General features: G+C 39.9%; 1 protein-coding gene across 1 annotated transcript in view; it reads left to right on the top strand.

The window, feature by feature from the left end:
* Positions 1 to 16,595, top strand: part of THSD7B (thrombospondin type 1 domain containing 7B) — a 720,951-nt gene that overhangs the window by 687,400 nt on the left and 16,956 nt on the right. The window contains exons 18-21 of the mRNA XM_006101466.3: positions 7,394 to 7,539; positions 12,890 to 13,049; positions 14,148 to 14,321; positions 14,421 to 14,516. Of these exons, the coding sequence (XP_006101528.3) occupies positions 7,394 to 7,539; positions 12,890 to 13,049; positions 14,148 to 14,321; positions 14,421 to 14,516 (576 nt within the window). The remainder of the gene's footprint in view (positions 1 to 7,393; positions 7,540 to 12,889; positions 13,050 to 14,147; positions 14,322 to 14,420; positions 14,517 to 16,595) is intronic.

The raw sequence follows: 16,595 nt of genomic DNA, 5'->3' as shown, positions 1-16,595 counted from the left end.
ACAAAAAGAAGTGAATAGGTCAGCAGAGTGGTGCTGTTAAGGGTTGGCAGCCTTGCAGAGGGGGGCAGTGTGGGGTGACCAGGCTGGCAGGGGGGAAGTTGGGGGCGACCAAGTCGGCAGGCAGAGGAAGTTAGGGGTGATCGGGCCTAAACCTGCAATCGGACATCCCTCAAGGGGTCCTGGGTTAGAGAGGGTGCAGGCTGGGCTGAGGGACCTCCCCTCCCCCATGCATGAATTTCGTGCACCAGGCCTCTAGTTGAATAGATTGTCATGACCAATTCTTAATGAATTTTTGTTAGTTTCCCTTGCTATTTTTTTTGTCTGCTAGTATTTTCTGTCAGGTACCAAATGCTTAAAAATAAATTCACAGGAGAAAATACTTAAACATGGAAACATTTTATTCAATAACCTAATTTTTGGGTATACATCAGGAATGACCACCATCAACTTGAGGTTAGTGGCATTGAATCCCATCCCTCACTGTATAAGTTCACCAACCCCTTGTAGATGTCAGCACTGGAAGGCCACTTCCTGCCAACAACTGGGCATATACCTTAATATTAAACTCATATTCAAAAGAAATAATGCCCTAACCGGTTTGGCTCAGTGGATAGAGCATCAGCCTGCGGACTTAAGGGTCCCAGGTTCTATTCCAGTCAAGGGCATGTACTTTGGTTGTGGGCACATACCCAGTAGGGAGTGTGTAGAAGGCAGCTGATCAATATTTCTCTTTCATCGATGTTTCTAACTCTCTATCCCTCTCCCTTTCTCTCTGTAAAAAAATCAATAAAATATATATATTTTTTAAAAAGAAATAATGCCTAAGTAAAAAACAAACCAGTAATAATAATTCTATATAATAAAACCCTAATATGCAAATAGACCGAACTGCCAAACGACTGGTCGCTATGACATGCACTGACCACCAGGGGGCAGACGATCCATGCAGGAGCCGCCCCCTGGTGGTCAGTGCACACCCACACGGGGAGCACTGCTCAGTCAGAAGCTGGGCTCATGGCTGACAAGCGCAGTGGTGGTGGCGGGAGCCTCTCCTGCCTCCGCTGCAGGCAGGTGATAAGGAGCAAGGGGTCCTGGACTGGGAGAGGGTGCAGGCCAAGCTGAGGGCCCTCCTATCCCCCACTTCCCACCCCCCAGTGCTAGATTTCCATGCACCAGGCCTCTAGTCTATAATAATAAAAGCGTAATATGTTAATTAGACTGGATATCCTTCCAGGAGGAAGCTGGGTCTACAGCCTCAGGATCAAGGCAGCTGCCTGCAGCTGTGAGGAAGGGATCCAGGCAGCCACAGCTGTGAAGGCCTACTCTTGCATGAATTTTGTGCATTGGGCCTCTAGTATTCAAATAATATGCTATAAGCTTAAAGTCAGTTCATATTGTTACTGTATTTGTGTCTATGGTGCATTGGGGTTTACAGGTACATTCTTGTAAATTGCTCAGATAGTTTATTTAATGAACTATGTAAGGTTAAATAGGTATGTTCTTCCTTTCTCTGCATTATTGTATTCCCTTTTCCATTTTCTTTTACATACATACTTTTCATTGTTTGTCTGGGTTATATTTAAATTGCCCAGAACTAGCTAAACCATCTTTTTCAGTTAATTCAATTGATCACAAAGGAGCCATTGTTCAATACACAGCACTACAAAGGTGCATGGTTGCTGGCTACTTAGATCTGAAGGAATGGTCAGAACAGAAAACCATTGCATTTGACTCCATTTCCTTTTATGACTGTATACACTGACAAGTTTTAACAAGTTTTTAGAATTTTTACTGCTTAAAATTTCCACATTCATGTTGTCACTGAAGCCTCAGAATGAACTTTGACTACAGAATGAGTTCAATGGAAATGTCATCTGAGCCAATATTCTTTGAACCTATATGCAGCCTAAGCCTATTGGCCTCTCTGAATTGTGTGTATATTATAACTAGTATGCCTCATTGTCTCTCTTTTTCTTTTTTTTATGGAGGTCTTACCAGGCAATCCTTTTTCCTTCATTGCAAGTAATTATTGCTAATTTAATAGTAGGCTCAATATCACTGTTGCTGATAATGAGTTCCAAATATTTCCCAAGAGAGGAGAGAAAAAAAGACTCAGAGAGAATTGCTGGCAAACTTATCCTATCATAATTTGGGTTTTTATTAAATGGAGACATATTTTGTAGGGAGTGCTTTGCTCTTTTATAGCCTTAAGAGTGGATGAATAGAGAGTCAATTTGTTTTTCTACATCTCACTGGTATTTCTCATTAAGCAGATTGTCTATATATATTACTGAATTTGGGTTCCAAATAAATTCCTAGACCCTTATATTACACTTATATTGAAAACAAAAATAACCCCAAAAAAGAGAAGTCCAGAGTGTCCAAGAAAATCTCCCACTGCCTGGAAACATGAGGATATACATACGTCAGCAACCTTCACTCTGGAGGGCAAAGCAGTTCAGCCTAGGATGTAAGGGGTCTGGTAGGTTGGGAACAGGCTGAGTTATTATGGAATTCATATTCATGTGCTTTTAGTATTATAAACCCAATAGAATATGGATAGCAGGCTTTATATAACCATTACAGGCTTATTCTCAGAATTGATTGAAATAGTTGTTAAAACAAATAGTTAAAAATATTAAAAATTTTAACAAGTACCTTCTATATTTTACATGTGGTTTATATATGTTTTATTCATGTAATTAGTGTGAGATAAGTGTAAGGAGTCCATCTGAATCACCAGTGAACTGACCCCTTATAAAGCCATCCCCCAGGCCACAAACATCCTCATTGACACACATGTGCTGTCATTGCATCAGGGTATTTGTTTGTCAATCTCTAGTTGCAAATGAAGTACAAAATAGAGTGATCCTTACACCAGAGATTAAAGGGAGCTCTTGAGAAAATTGATGAAAAGTGACTCAAAGGCCAAAAGATGCTATAATCAAACTGCTCAAGCCAGTCATAAAACAATGATTCTTTTTATAGGGTAATCATAAAATTATGAAAGAAATATCCATAGCTGATTTATTCTTTTCCCTAATGAGTGCATAGTTGCAATTATAACCTGCAGAGTCGTTTATATTAGATCAAATAAACCCACTTGCAAACTCTTTAGTTCCAGAAAATGGCCCATTTAGACCTTTTATTATTTATTTAAAATAATTTAATTCCCATTTTAAATAGATTCACTTTTAAGTGGCATTTTCCCCAGCATGAATTATCCTCAGATAATAAGGAGTTTCTGTATATTTAATTTTATTTTACAGAAGAGAGAATTTACGCTCAGAGGAGTTAAAGCACTTTCATGCAGTCACATCATTTCCTAGTTGTTAATTTGCGAGAACTGCTTCCAAATAGAGAATTTTGATGCCAAGTCCTGGTTTCTTTTCACCACACATCAACTAATTTTAACATTCTCTTTCTATAATATTCTATATTATATCACATTTTACAATATGTTTAATTTGGCAACAACTTCCACTGTTTCCCCACTCACATTAAAACTTACTGTCACCAGAACAATCCCTGCTATCAGGGGTCCCTTTTAGAACAGCCTTGCTGAGAGCCAGTTTGGTCGAATATTCATCCACTCTGTTTGGAATCCCATGTAGTATTTAACCACTGTCATTGGAGATGGCAGGCCTCCTTGTTATACTGTCCATGTAGACACATTTATATTTACAACTTCGGGATTTGTGAAAGAGTATCTAATTTGACGGGCACTTTCTCCAATTATTTAATTTATACAACCAAATATCCCTGATGCAAAAAGAAAAAGGAACATGTTAAAAGCCATCAAGTACCCCGCAGAAACATCAGGGCCAGGAGTTGCCTATTAGACTCTTGCTCTTTTATTAGCAAATTTTAACTGACCTTTAATATTAGATAATTAAATATAACATACTTCAAAATGTAGGATTGTTATATGCTTTTTGGTTTAAAATATATGTCCTTGGAAGTAATTAGCATTGTTTGAAAATATTATCTTTGTGATTGGATAGTAAAAGGTAGAAAATAATTTGGCTGTTCTTTAAATATGGTTTTATTTTTAAATTTATTTTTTCAATTAAATTTATTGGGGTGATATTGATCATATAGGTTTTAGGTGTGGGTTTCTATGTTACAAGATCTGTACATTGTACCATGTGCCCACCACCCAAAGTCAAATCTTCCCCATCACCATATATAAGGACCCCCACCACCCCCTACCCCCTTCCCTCTGGCAACCACCACATGGCTGTTTGCGTTCACGAGTTTCAGTTTTATATCCCACATATGAGTGAAATCATATGGTTCTTAGCTCTTTCTGACTGACTTATTTTACTTAACATAATATTCTCAAGGTCCATCCATGTTGTTGCAAATGGCAGTATTTCATCCTTTATTAGGCTGAATAGTACTCCCTTGTGTATATGTGCCACATCTTTATCTAATTCTCGATCACAGGACACTTTGGTTGTTTCCATGTCTTGGCCACCGTGAATAATGCTGCAATGAAATAGGGGTGCATACATCTTTGTGAATGAATGATTTTGAGTTTTTCAGGTATATACCCAGGAGAGGAATAGCTGGTTCATATGGTAGCTTTATTCTTAATTTTTTTTGAGGAATCTCCAGACTGCTTTCCATAGTGCTTGTACCACCTATATTCCCACCAGCAGTGAATGAGGGTTCCCTTTTTTCCACAACCTCTCCAACAGTTGTTATTGCTTGTCTTGTTGATAATACCCACTCTAACAGGTGTGAGGTGGTATCTCATTTTGGTTTTGGTTTGCATTTCCCTAATTGCTAGTGAGGTTGGACATCTTTTCATATATCTATCAGTCAACAAATGATTTTAAGAGTACCTTACTTCAAAAAATAACAGCATTATTCTTTTTTTTCCTATCAGATCCATTAGGCAGGTTCCCTCCACCCCTATGTCCAGGAGAAGATATCTGTCACTTTAATGGGGATAAATAAAATAGTTTTATAATAATGGCCATCCACATGACATCAATTCAAGAACAAGCTTGAAGTTATTTGGTTATAATGAAATAGAGCCTCTTTAGCTATGATAAAGGTAACACTACATCATCATTATTCTTACAAAGGTGGACCTAGAACAAAATACAATTATGACATTAAGGTAATGAGTATTTAGGTCAAGAACATAAGCATAAGGGTTAATACTAAAGAGTGTATAAGCATGAATTAATATAAAATCTTGAGCAAAACATGTTTATCAAGCAGAGATAACATGTCACATGAATGAGGTGATGTCCGACCTATATGATTTGATTTGAGTGATGCTGGGAAGAACAAATAGATATGCTCCACTCAGTGCCCAAGAATGAAGAATGGGTGGATTCTATTGTTCACCAAACCCATTTTATCTTTGACACAATTTTATCATCTCTAAAGTTTCTTTTACATCTTTTTTGGTACTATCCTTGCTGTATTAGCTGTCTTACCTGTGTCTCCCTAGCATCATGTCTAATAATACATCAAACTCTGTATCAAAAGATACATCTGAATTTGATTCTGTTCTTCAATTTACTCATTTTTTGACCTTAGACAAGTGACTTACACTGTGCCTAAGTTTTCTCATCTATAATATGGGAATAGAATTTTCCTCTAAGGTTGTTATGATTATTAAATGAATCAGTGTCTATAAAGTGTTTAGAATTAGCAAATATTCAATAATTGTATTGGTATTATTATATTATCACACATTTGCTGATACCAGATAATATGGAGATAATTTATGAATATATGAATTAAACAAAAATATAATTAGCGCTCTTTATATATGAAACACCATGTTAGGGACAGAAGCCCAAACCCCAAGGAATTTAGAATTCAGTGGTTAGAACTTCCTGGTTTTCTTCAAGGGTCATTAGTTTATCACCAAATCTATGATAATGTTCCAGAGGCCAGTAAAATGCCTAGCCCACTGAAAGTGTGAATAATGCTGCAATGCTTGCTTATCTCTGAACCTGAGAGCATGTGAGAATTGTTCCTACCCAGGGCCTGAAATCTTACCCAACACCTGAATTCTACAGGTGTAGAATTCACTAGCTTTTCATTTCTCTTAAGATACAAATGCAGACTTTTTTGGAATTGACTAAAATACCCCCCTTATAATAGCTTTACCAGCTACTGTCTCAACCTGTTCTTTCCCTGACTCTGTGTTCCAGCCACATTGGCCTCGGTCAGGTCCTCAAACATATTCTACTGCTTTCATCTCATGACCTCCTCACATGTTCTTTCTTCTGCATAGGATCATATTGGCTTGCACTACTTGAAGTTTCTGTTTGAAGTTCAAGTGCTCAAGGAAATGCTTTCTGATTCCATCCCAGAATGGGCTGCATCCCTATAATGTTCTCTAATAGAACCCTCGGTTTGTTCTTGAATATTTTGTCACAAATACATAATTTTATAACAAGAATGGAAGGGCATTATAGTCACAAATATAATGGTAATGACACTACATACACATAGTACCTCAGTAGTAAAAGACAAGTAAAGAGTGAGTGAGAGAGATATTGAGAGAGAGACATAGACACTTAAATTCCATTCACAATTCCAACTAAAGAGCTTATGATCTAATGCCTAGGAGTGGGCATAAGTTGACATGGGAGCTCTTTCCTCAGTTACACTTATTAACCAATTTTTAAATTATGAAATAGAATACCGAAATTTGAACGTGTTTTTTAAACATCATGGCTCCTTCACATAAAGCAACAACTTTACCCTGTGCTCAGTGAAAAACACACACACACACACACACACACACACACACACACACACACACACAAGAAAACACTGGTTTTAAACTCTAAGAAAATTAGCCATGCTGAATGAATTGAGAAAAACTATTGGGCCATTGGGATAGCACCTTCCTAAGGAATTTTCCAGGGTAATTCAGATTGTGTGCAACTTTTACCTTACTTGATAATTTGGAACCTAACAGATAAAGAAGATGTAATTGTCTCTATTTTTAATATTAGTAATCCTGGCCTAAATATAAGTTCTGTGAGGGCTGAAGGTACTCCTGTATGTCATTACTGTATCCTTTCACACAGCAGGATGCTACTGCAAACAAATATTTGTTGAATGAATTAGCATTCTGCCCGTGTTTACAGGATCAATCTATTTGAAAACAATACAGAGTTTGTAATTGGGAACACTGAGGGAGTAGAAGTCACAGAATTTCAGACCCTAAGCATTACGCAGATAACCTGTGTCTCTGTAGAAACTTAAATTAAAATGGCAGAAAAACTGAAAGCTGACAGAGGTTGGTGTATTTCAATGAAGACTTAATGTATGTAAGGCAACATCCTGTCCTTCAGTTCCCTTTCTAAGCCAAATTCCACCTGAAAAGTTGACATCTTCCTTAACATTTTAGGTCGAATGAGCCGGACTCGATTTATCATGCTGCCAACTCAAGGGGAAGGACGGCCGTGCCCCCCAGAGCTCACCCAGCAGAAAGCCTGCCCGGTGACCCCCTGCTACAGCTGGGTCCTCAGCAACTGGTCTGCATGTAAATTGGAGGTAGGTCTGCTACAGAGAATGCTCTGCTCAAACCTGTGCGCTGGTGGAATACATTTCCCAGCAGCAGGGGCCAGGCACAATGTATTTTTATGCGATGGAGTACATGGAAAAATACAATGAAGGGCTTAACCTCCAGCAGAGTGATGCTGCCAGGAAAATGCAGAGCCATTCATTAGGCGCTGATGATAATGGGCCGGGTCACAGGACTGTCAATCTCCTTGGCATCCTCAAGAATTCTCTGATATTTTCCTGGCTTGTTGGACATATTATTATTTAATTAGGCAAAACCCTGATGCTATGGAAATAGCACAGCTGGCTGTAGACTGTATTTCTTAAAGAGGCACATGTAGGCTTAGACAAAATCTTGCGTATGGGCAGAAAACCAAAAGTGGATGAAAGTTATATTTTAACATTATTACACAAACCAAGGTTACTACATTTTCCTCAGTGATTGCTTTTTTATTGGCCTGAAATATAAATGTCTAGAAACATCATAATATATCACATGCTTTTGCTGGATCAGCAAAGATCCTCCACTGCATTTTCTCTCTGGCTTCCTGTGTAAGAAAAAGCACATTGATTTCCCTGTTTTCTTTCTTTACTAGTTTATCCTCCAGTTCCTATTCCAAAGCTCACTATAATTAGGTAACAATAATTTCCGTTATGCACTAAGCAATCTGCGGAGTATTCTCATAAAGATGTCTGCTGTCCCTGTCAGATGACATTGTCTTGCAGCATTATCATCTTGCACAAGTTAAATGCCCATGTATTATAATAAGTCCCAGAGGAACAAAAATGTGTGGTACATTTGTTCAGTCTCCTTTTTACAGAAAAAAAAATAACCATGCTAAGTAATTCAGTACTATTGGTTTTAAATATGAATACGTTGTCCGCTAATCTGAAACCTTCTTCCCTAAACTACTTGAGCAATTTTAAAATAATGCTTGGAATCACAATTAAGAGAATGAAAGGAATGTTTCTCCTTTTATTTTCACTAAATGTTGACAGAGAAAATCAACTCAAAGAATGCAAGAGCCCATTGCAGGGACAGGGAGACAAAAGAAAAGGAGTAAGTGAGAGAGCGAGAGAGGACTGAAACTCCATGCTCAGCGTCTTACCAGGCACACAACTGTTACTAGACCTTACCAGTTCTCCTGTACTTTCCCTGATATCTTCTCAGCCTTTCCTTTCCCTTTCCCTTTCCCTTTCCCTTTCCCTTTCCCTTTCCCTTTCCCTTTCCCTTTCCCTTTCCCTTTCCTTTCCTTTCCTTTCCTTTTTTTACTAGACAAGTGCTCTTCATCTTGTCCCATAGAAACATTATGGGGAAATGACAAAATGCAATCTCTAATTTTGTTGTTTGCTACAGAGCTTTTGGCAGAAAAGCTGGGGCAAGAGTGGTGTGTTGTGAGCATTCTCTGCAGCAGTGCTGGTGAGAGAAGCGGGGTGATAGCATCGGTTGGCAATACCCAGACTTGGAGGCCCTGGAGACAGAGCAGCTGTGTCCAGAAACCTCAGATGTCTAGGGGAGGCTATTCCCACTAATTGGTACGCTCAGTTAGGAGGAAATTTGGAGTTAGACCCCATCCAGGCAAAGCTTGCAGGAAACAAGTCTGTAGTTAATTGCTCTGGCACCTTACCCAACGGGGCCAATCGGCATTCTTCCCTAAGAGTGAGGAATGGGATGGAAGCTTTCAAGGATGCTGTATTTAGGAACTCTTAGCTGTAGATAGAGTTTCTCAGAAGTGAGAAAGACTAAGGAAGGTAACACAGAGAAAAGCAGGGGCAAAGGGAGAAAGGGGATCATGATACTTGCCTCTATTTTGTCCTGCATTCAAATTGAATTTCTGCTTTCCCTGAAGCCTAATGCTGAATTCTCTGAGTCAGAAAACACAATTATCTTTTCAGTGAGTTGCCTTATGTAAGCTGAAGTTTTGGAATTACTGATCAAAATACAGTGGGCCTTTGCCACAAAGGAAAAAAAACATTTCTCTCTCAATTTCACTTCTGCTTCTTCTCGTCCTATCATAGCCTAACCTGCCAAATGCAGGTATATAACCTGCTCATTCACTGAAGGTGGTGATGGTATTGAAGTGGCTGATGGCCATCAAGCAGAATCAAACCTTGCACAGGGCACTGCTGATGTGCCAATGTTGCCCTTATCTCATATGGAAAGAGATCAGCAAACAGAAGTGTTTATCCTCAGGCGTTACTTTTTATAAGTGTTTTTGTAACTCTTTCTTTCCAAGTTCTTTAACTGACAACATGCATCCAGGCATAGGTTTGCCAATCTGTCTTAGCAGCTCAGACTCTGGAGTCTAGCACCCCAATTTCAGTCAATGTTCTACCAGTTCCCAGCTTTGCAATTTCCCAGCTCTCCAAACCTCTGTTGTTGTTTTTTTTTTAATCCTCACCTGAGGATATTTTCTTTCCATTGCTTTTTTTTAGATAGAGTGGATGGGAGGAAAGGAGGGGGGGAGAGAGAGAGAGAGATAGAAACATTGATGTGAGAGAGACAGATCAATAGGTTGCCTCCTATTCAAGCACTGACTGGGCAGGCATTAAACCTGCAACCTACCCTTAACTGAGAATTGAACCTTTGACCCTTCAGTTTTTGAGCCAACACTCTAACCGCTGAGACACACCTGCCAGGGCTCCAAGCCCCTGTTTTTAAATCTGTATCATGGCAGTAGATATAGTACAAGTTTTGCTGGAGATTTTTGGAAGGTATTAGACAATTCATATGCAGTGCTTAGCATAGTCCTTGGCAAAGAGAAGACCTCATGAATTGTAATTGCTATTACAGTTGCTATTATAGTCTTGATTAAAACTATAATTATGATTATTAACACCATCTGCCTAACCACATCTGGTGATGCCAATTAAGAGCATAGAGTCCATTAGTGATCTGGACAGTGGAGAGTTAATGAGAGAATCCTCGCAGATGATCATCTTGCTCTGAGAAGCCAGGCTCAGGGCTAAGAGCGAGCTGACGCCTGCTTCATGAGCGAAATGATCATTCTGATGCCGATTTTTCTTCCTCCTGTGGCTGTTGTTGTCAAAGGTATGAGAGATTCAGCTTAAGTATGGATACATCCGAGGAGCATATTATAGTTTGTCTTGGTTTTTAAATTGACCCCCTATGTGGACTTGTTTCCTGCCATTTCCTTATACTCCATGTCCTGTTACTGAGGTTCCCGGTGGCAGGGTTTTCAAATTCCATACCTGCTGCGGGGTCTCCAAGTCCACAAAGTCTGTTGCTCTACAGCAAAACACACCCCGGACGACTGAGATCCCTCCTGTAGAATAGCAAGCGACAGGGAGAATACTCCCCCAGTGAAATTTAACTCACACCAGTGACTTCCTGCTTCAGGGAGTAGACCTTTCCTACAGCATTTGCTTTCCCTGAATCTACCATGAACTGATTTTGAACCTCCACTTACCTTCCAAAAAATGCACTTGGGTTCAAAATTAGAGTGCACTTTTGACAATTTCCAACAGCTGTAGAAATTAGATTAGAGCAATTATGAGGCATCGATGGATCAAGTGTGGGGATTGCCGTCTTACATAATTCTTGTTAAAACAGCGCTAGGAGGGACGGTGATGGTCCCAGGTAATGTGCCTACACAGGCTTTAAGTTCCTATAATTCAGATCTCCTCCAAGTGGCACCTTTTCTTTTTTGCCAATATAACTTCCTTATATGAAGAATGTGTCTCGGCAGCCACTGTGTGCCCTCCTGTACCTCCAGTGGTCCACCTACCACCTGCCTTGACACAAACTGTGCCTTGACCTGGGCGGGGCTCCACAGGCCCCTCAGCCCCGGATAACCTGTTGCCCATCCAGAACACTGTCCTGACGGCTTTGGCTGACCACCTTGACCTTTCTTGCTCCTGCCACTGCAAGAGCCACCGTAGCTCCAAGGCCTGGGCAATGCAGTTTCTGAGCCCTGTGGTGGAGAAGGGATAAGGAGGTGAAATCCAGTTGCCCAGTACAGAGCAGTTACCATGCTGCTCCCTAATAATGGATTATGCAGCATGTCATTCATGACTACGGGAGTGTGCAGGGCTCCAGCACTCTCCCGCAGTGCCTTCTTACACCCCCTCTCTCCCCCTCCCTCTGGCTCTGTCCTTGTCCCCCCTCAACCATACCAGCAGTAGTCAGAAAGGCTCTAGCTCTTCTGTCAACTTCTGGACTTAGTGCAAACTGAGCAGCACACCTGGGAAGCACAGAGCAGTGAATACTCCCTAGGATGAAAGTGGATAGATGAGAAGAGGATCCAAGGAGGAGCTGGCATTTAAATGCCTTTGCCTTCTTCCTCCCTCGCCCACCATGGGTGGTACCGAGGCATGGTGACACCACGTGGCCTGTCTGAAAGAGGATGTAGGCGACCAAGAAAGCAGCTGTGCTGACTTTGGAAGGGAGGCCAGCATGGTCACACTACCTTATACTCACTTTCCTTCCCTTCTTGCTTTAGTTATTTTAGCCTCACTCTTGCCCTCCTGGGATTTCAGCTCCTTAGCAGAAAAGTTGGCCTTAGGCTCGGTTTTTCAAGCTATTGGTGCAAAGAGAGAGCTATCACCTAAGTTATCAAAATATCCAATGGGATTCCGTTTGAAGTATGAGCACCTGACTAGGGCTGAGGAAAGACCGCTCCTCTCAGGAGTACCTGACAGGTGTTCTAGTCGGAAACCTTTCATCAGGCAGATGCGTGGGCCAGACACCCACTAAGAGCCTTTCAATGCTAAGCTTCTCTTCCTGTGAGACCGTGTAATTTTTTTCTAATTGCCAGGAATAATCAGAGTGGGCTTTGTAAATATATTCAAAGGACATTATTCATCACAGAAGGCATGCTGGGAAAACAACTCATGGCAATAGAGAAAAATCACTGTTGCATGGGAAACCCCAACCTAATCCATATGAGGAAGTACTGAATTGCCTGCAAGATAAAAAGTGTAAGAGGAATTTACGGCCCATGGCTCTACATGCTCTCCTGGGGGAGGGGGTGATTATAGATTCTAGGCCATTTTATCCCATACACCTAGACAAATTATGAATGGTGTTTCTTTTTCAGTCAACTCTAGCTGAGTTCCAGAATGAATGGTCATATTCTGAGAACAGAAATTCCACGGCATAAATTTGCATTTCTTCTTCAGCTTCTCTATTAGCTCTCAAAGAATTGTTTAGTGATGCTTTGTCAAGAATTGAAAGAGAACTCTGAGGAGGAGGAAGTTGCTGAAATATACAACTAGGGTTTACCTTTTTGTTGTTGTTTTTTCTTTTAGCAAGAGGTAGCATGAGCCAAAACCGAGCTAATTATTTGGGTGATCCTGACAGTATCCTTTCCTCTCCCAGGGTGGAGACTGCGGGGAGGGAGTCCAGGTCCGCGGCCTCTCCTGTGTGGTCCACAATGGCTCGGTCGCTAGCTCCGCTGTACGTGTGGATGATGCCCAGTGTAAAGAAGTGCCCTGGCAGGACGGCAGCTTGCAGCAGCTGTGTTCTGTGCCCTGCCCAGGTAAGCAGCCTCAGACAATGGGGAGTGCCCTCCATGATGACCTTATTTATTTTCTATTAGGTTATTTTTTTTTTTCTGAGGAAGCTCTATCTAGTCAAAACTGAGAGTTTTTATTAACTTTAATTAATTTTTAATTTTGGTTATAACTTTTGGAATATGCTGGCAATGGAGGCAAGAGGGGAAAAAACCCTGGACTTGGAAATTTAAGAGCTAAGTTGGAATCTTGTCTCTATCACTTCCCTGGTGTTTTCCCTGGGACATATGGTCTCACCTTTGAGCAATGGTTGCTCCATCTAGAAAATGTGTTAACAATACCTGACCTGACAGCACATTGCCATTATTCCAAAACTATTGACCAAATCCATGAGTAGATGAACCTCAGGGAGATGGCGTGGTGGGGACAAATAAGGCTACATGTCTATGAAAGCATTCTGTCACAGTCACGTTCTATGTAACCATGAAGGCCATTATTAGTTGCATAAAATGTATGAGTTTATTTTAATTCTAATAACTTAGGATATATGGCATAAGTTTAAGGTGGCTTAATATACCCTCATAGTATGACATGTAAAATACATGTGCATGTATATAAACACATATGCTTTTGTACACATATACACATAAATGTAAATACACATAAATGTGTGTGTATGTTTAGTTTATGTGACATTCTTTAGGTCCAAAGATATTCCACTTTAATAACCAGCTTATGATCTTTTTATGGTTTCGGTGAACCTCAATTTTATAAGGCTATGCTGCTCTTTGAAAAGTTAGTTACTTTAACCTCTACATCTCCCTTTTTAAAAAATTTGTATCACTAGCAGATGTGTAGTGTTCTCTAGATATGACTATGATTTGAAGCAAAGCAATGCCAATCTAGTTTTGGCATTATCTTTCTAAAATAGACTAAACCATCAATTACTTCATCATTCTGAGTACGTTCTAATTAGAAAATTCGTCAAAGTAGAATGTCTGGCCTACGGAACTCACCCCTATCACTGCACCACCAACAATCTCCTGTGAACCCTGTGTATGTAAATGCTGTCAAGTGCCAGTTCCCATGCTGTTGCCCCCGCTCTGTACTGCACACCCATCCAGGAGACTGTCATCTCACGGGCTGGTCGGAGTGGAGCACGTGTGAATTAACCTGCATCGATGGAAGAAGCTTCGAGACCATGGGCCGCCAATCTAGGTCAAGGACATTTATAATTCAGTCTTTTGAAAACCAAGACAGCTGCCCCCAGCAGGTTCTAGAAACACGTCCTTGTACAGGTACCAAGAGCACTTTTCAATTCTCAGCTTTGATTGCTGAAGCTTATTCTTTTCTTACGTCGGGGATAATGGAACCGCTGTTGTCATATCTGCTTGCAGGAGGCAAATGCTATCACTACACCTGGAAAGCAAGTCTTTGGAATAATAATGAACGAACCGTATGGTGCCAACGTTCAGATGGCGTTAATGTCACAGGTATTCCTACCTCAGATTCATGTGGGTGCTTCCTAAAGATCTCTGAGTGTTGCTGTTTGTGAAGAGAATTCGCTTACAAATTATAAGCCAGGTAACACTGAACAGACAGCCTTTGATTATCTTCTTGTCCAGTTGTCATTAGACCTTTGCATCTCAGAAAGCAAACAATTCTATTTGAAGACCCATCATAATATATCAGACAACTTAAAGCAATAAGCTGAAACACAATAATTTTCTCTCAAATATTATTATCTGAGAAAGACTGGAAAAGACAGATGCCAACTTAAAATTGTCTCTAAAATTTTAAATCATGTACCTTCTTAGTAAAAAGTTTTTGAGGACTTATCTCAACATATCATGTTTATAAATCATATCATATGCTTATATATTATAAAATGTACAGAAATTTAAATTAAAAGAGTATATTAGGACATATAAAATTTAAAATATCATATTTGCTAATGGTACAAAAATTTGCTACAAATTATAGATGCATATATTAACTCGCTGGAAGCTTAGTTTTTAAAGATTGTGCTAGTTATGATTACTATTTTTAAAATTTTTATTGTTGAAAGTATTAGAGATGTCCCCTTTTTTCCCCATTTGATCCCTTCTAGCCCACACCTGCCTCCTGCCCCCCATTACACAGTTGTCTGTGTCCATGGGGTTTGCATATATGCATACAAGTTCTTTGGTTGATCTCTTCCCTCTCACCTACCCCTCCTTCCCTCTGAGATTTTACAGTCTTTTCCATGTTACTATTTAATATATAAATTTAGATGGAGGAAGTGTTCCTCATTCATGGTTATGGATACAATTTGATCTAGTCTTCTCAATAATTTTAAAGAATTTTTATGCCTTCTTATCAGAGTAAATTGCCATTATTTTTACTTAGTACTGAGATGGCAAAGAACTTATTCTAGGGAGAATGTCTATTCTTCTGTAGGAATAGGAGGGGCAGCTCTGTCTTTTCCTTGTACGTGTGTTTTTGCATCGTTGGTATTTCCTTTAATCCATAGTTTATTCATACACTAATTTATTTTAAGATACTTATACATTTCATCAGTTATTAAAACTAAATATATTGTAAATCAGCCTTACCAGGAACACAGAAAGCATCACACACTCTGCAATATGCTGAGAGTTAAAGTGGTGCCGTCACACTACAAATTCTCCGCACAGAGCACACGTGGACACCTGATGCATGAGTCAGCTTACTAGCGTCATCTGCTAAGTGTTATTGGAGCTTAATTTCATTCTTAAAAGTGTTATATAAACTAGATAAATTCCAACATTTTCTTCCCTAGCGATGCCCTCCTACAGGGGCCCACACACTGCACTTTGGACATTGCTGCTTTAAAGAGTGGACAACACCCCCTCCAAACTCAATTGGTAGCAACAGGACTGTGTGGTTATTGCCGCTAATGCCCCAATTAATAACCACACCAAAGTGCTAATTCTGGAGTTTGGTTGTCTTTTAATTTTTGTGTGGATTATTTTCTTTTCCAAGTAACAGTGAGAATTTATCTGCTTCATTCTCAGGGAAAGTGCTCTGACTGTTCTCTACACTGCCTTATGCCCAAAGCTTTTACTAGTTACAAAATCAAACTATAACTGGTTAACAATTATAGTAAGGTAAAGGCTACAGTCTATAAATGCAAGCAATAGTATAAATAAGGTTTAAATACTGCCCTCAAATATTATGCACCTTCTTTGCTTAGTACATGGAATCCAAGAAGGCAAGACTAGTATGTGAGTGATTTCCAGATTATAGAAGCATGTGTTATTCTATCCTTTTACAAATATGCAATTACTGTGCCAAGTACTATACATACTAGATCATATGTATGATTTCCCTTCCTGGTGCCTCTACATTTGCTCTTGAAAATAAGTGTGGGGGTCAGAGGGTGTGTGTGTGAGGGGGAGGGAAGTCAAAGGGTATGCATATCCTGAAATATGTTTTAAAATGTTGCCAAAGTGTTTGATATTCTGGTGCATACATTGATTAGTGGCTTTCTTTTAGCATGTGGTTGTTGGGAACTGGCCCAGTGCCTAGGTGGGGTCCTCCAGAACTGAAGG

This window comes from Myotis lucifugus, unplaced genomic scaffold, assembly GCF_000147115.1.
Source record: "Myotis lucifugus unplaced genomic scaffold, Myoluc2.0 scaffold_364, whole genome shotgun sequence".
NCBI lineage: Eukaryota > Metazoa > Chordata > Mammalia > Chiroptera > Vespertilionidae > Myotis > Myotis lucifugus.
This window is presented reverse-complemented; position numbering and strand designations above follow the sequence as displayed.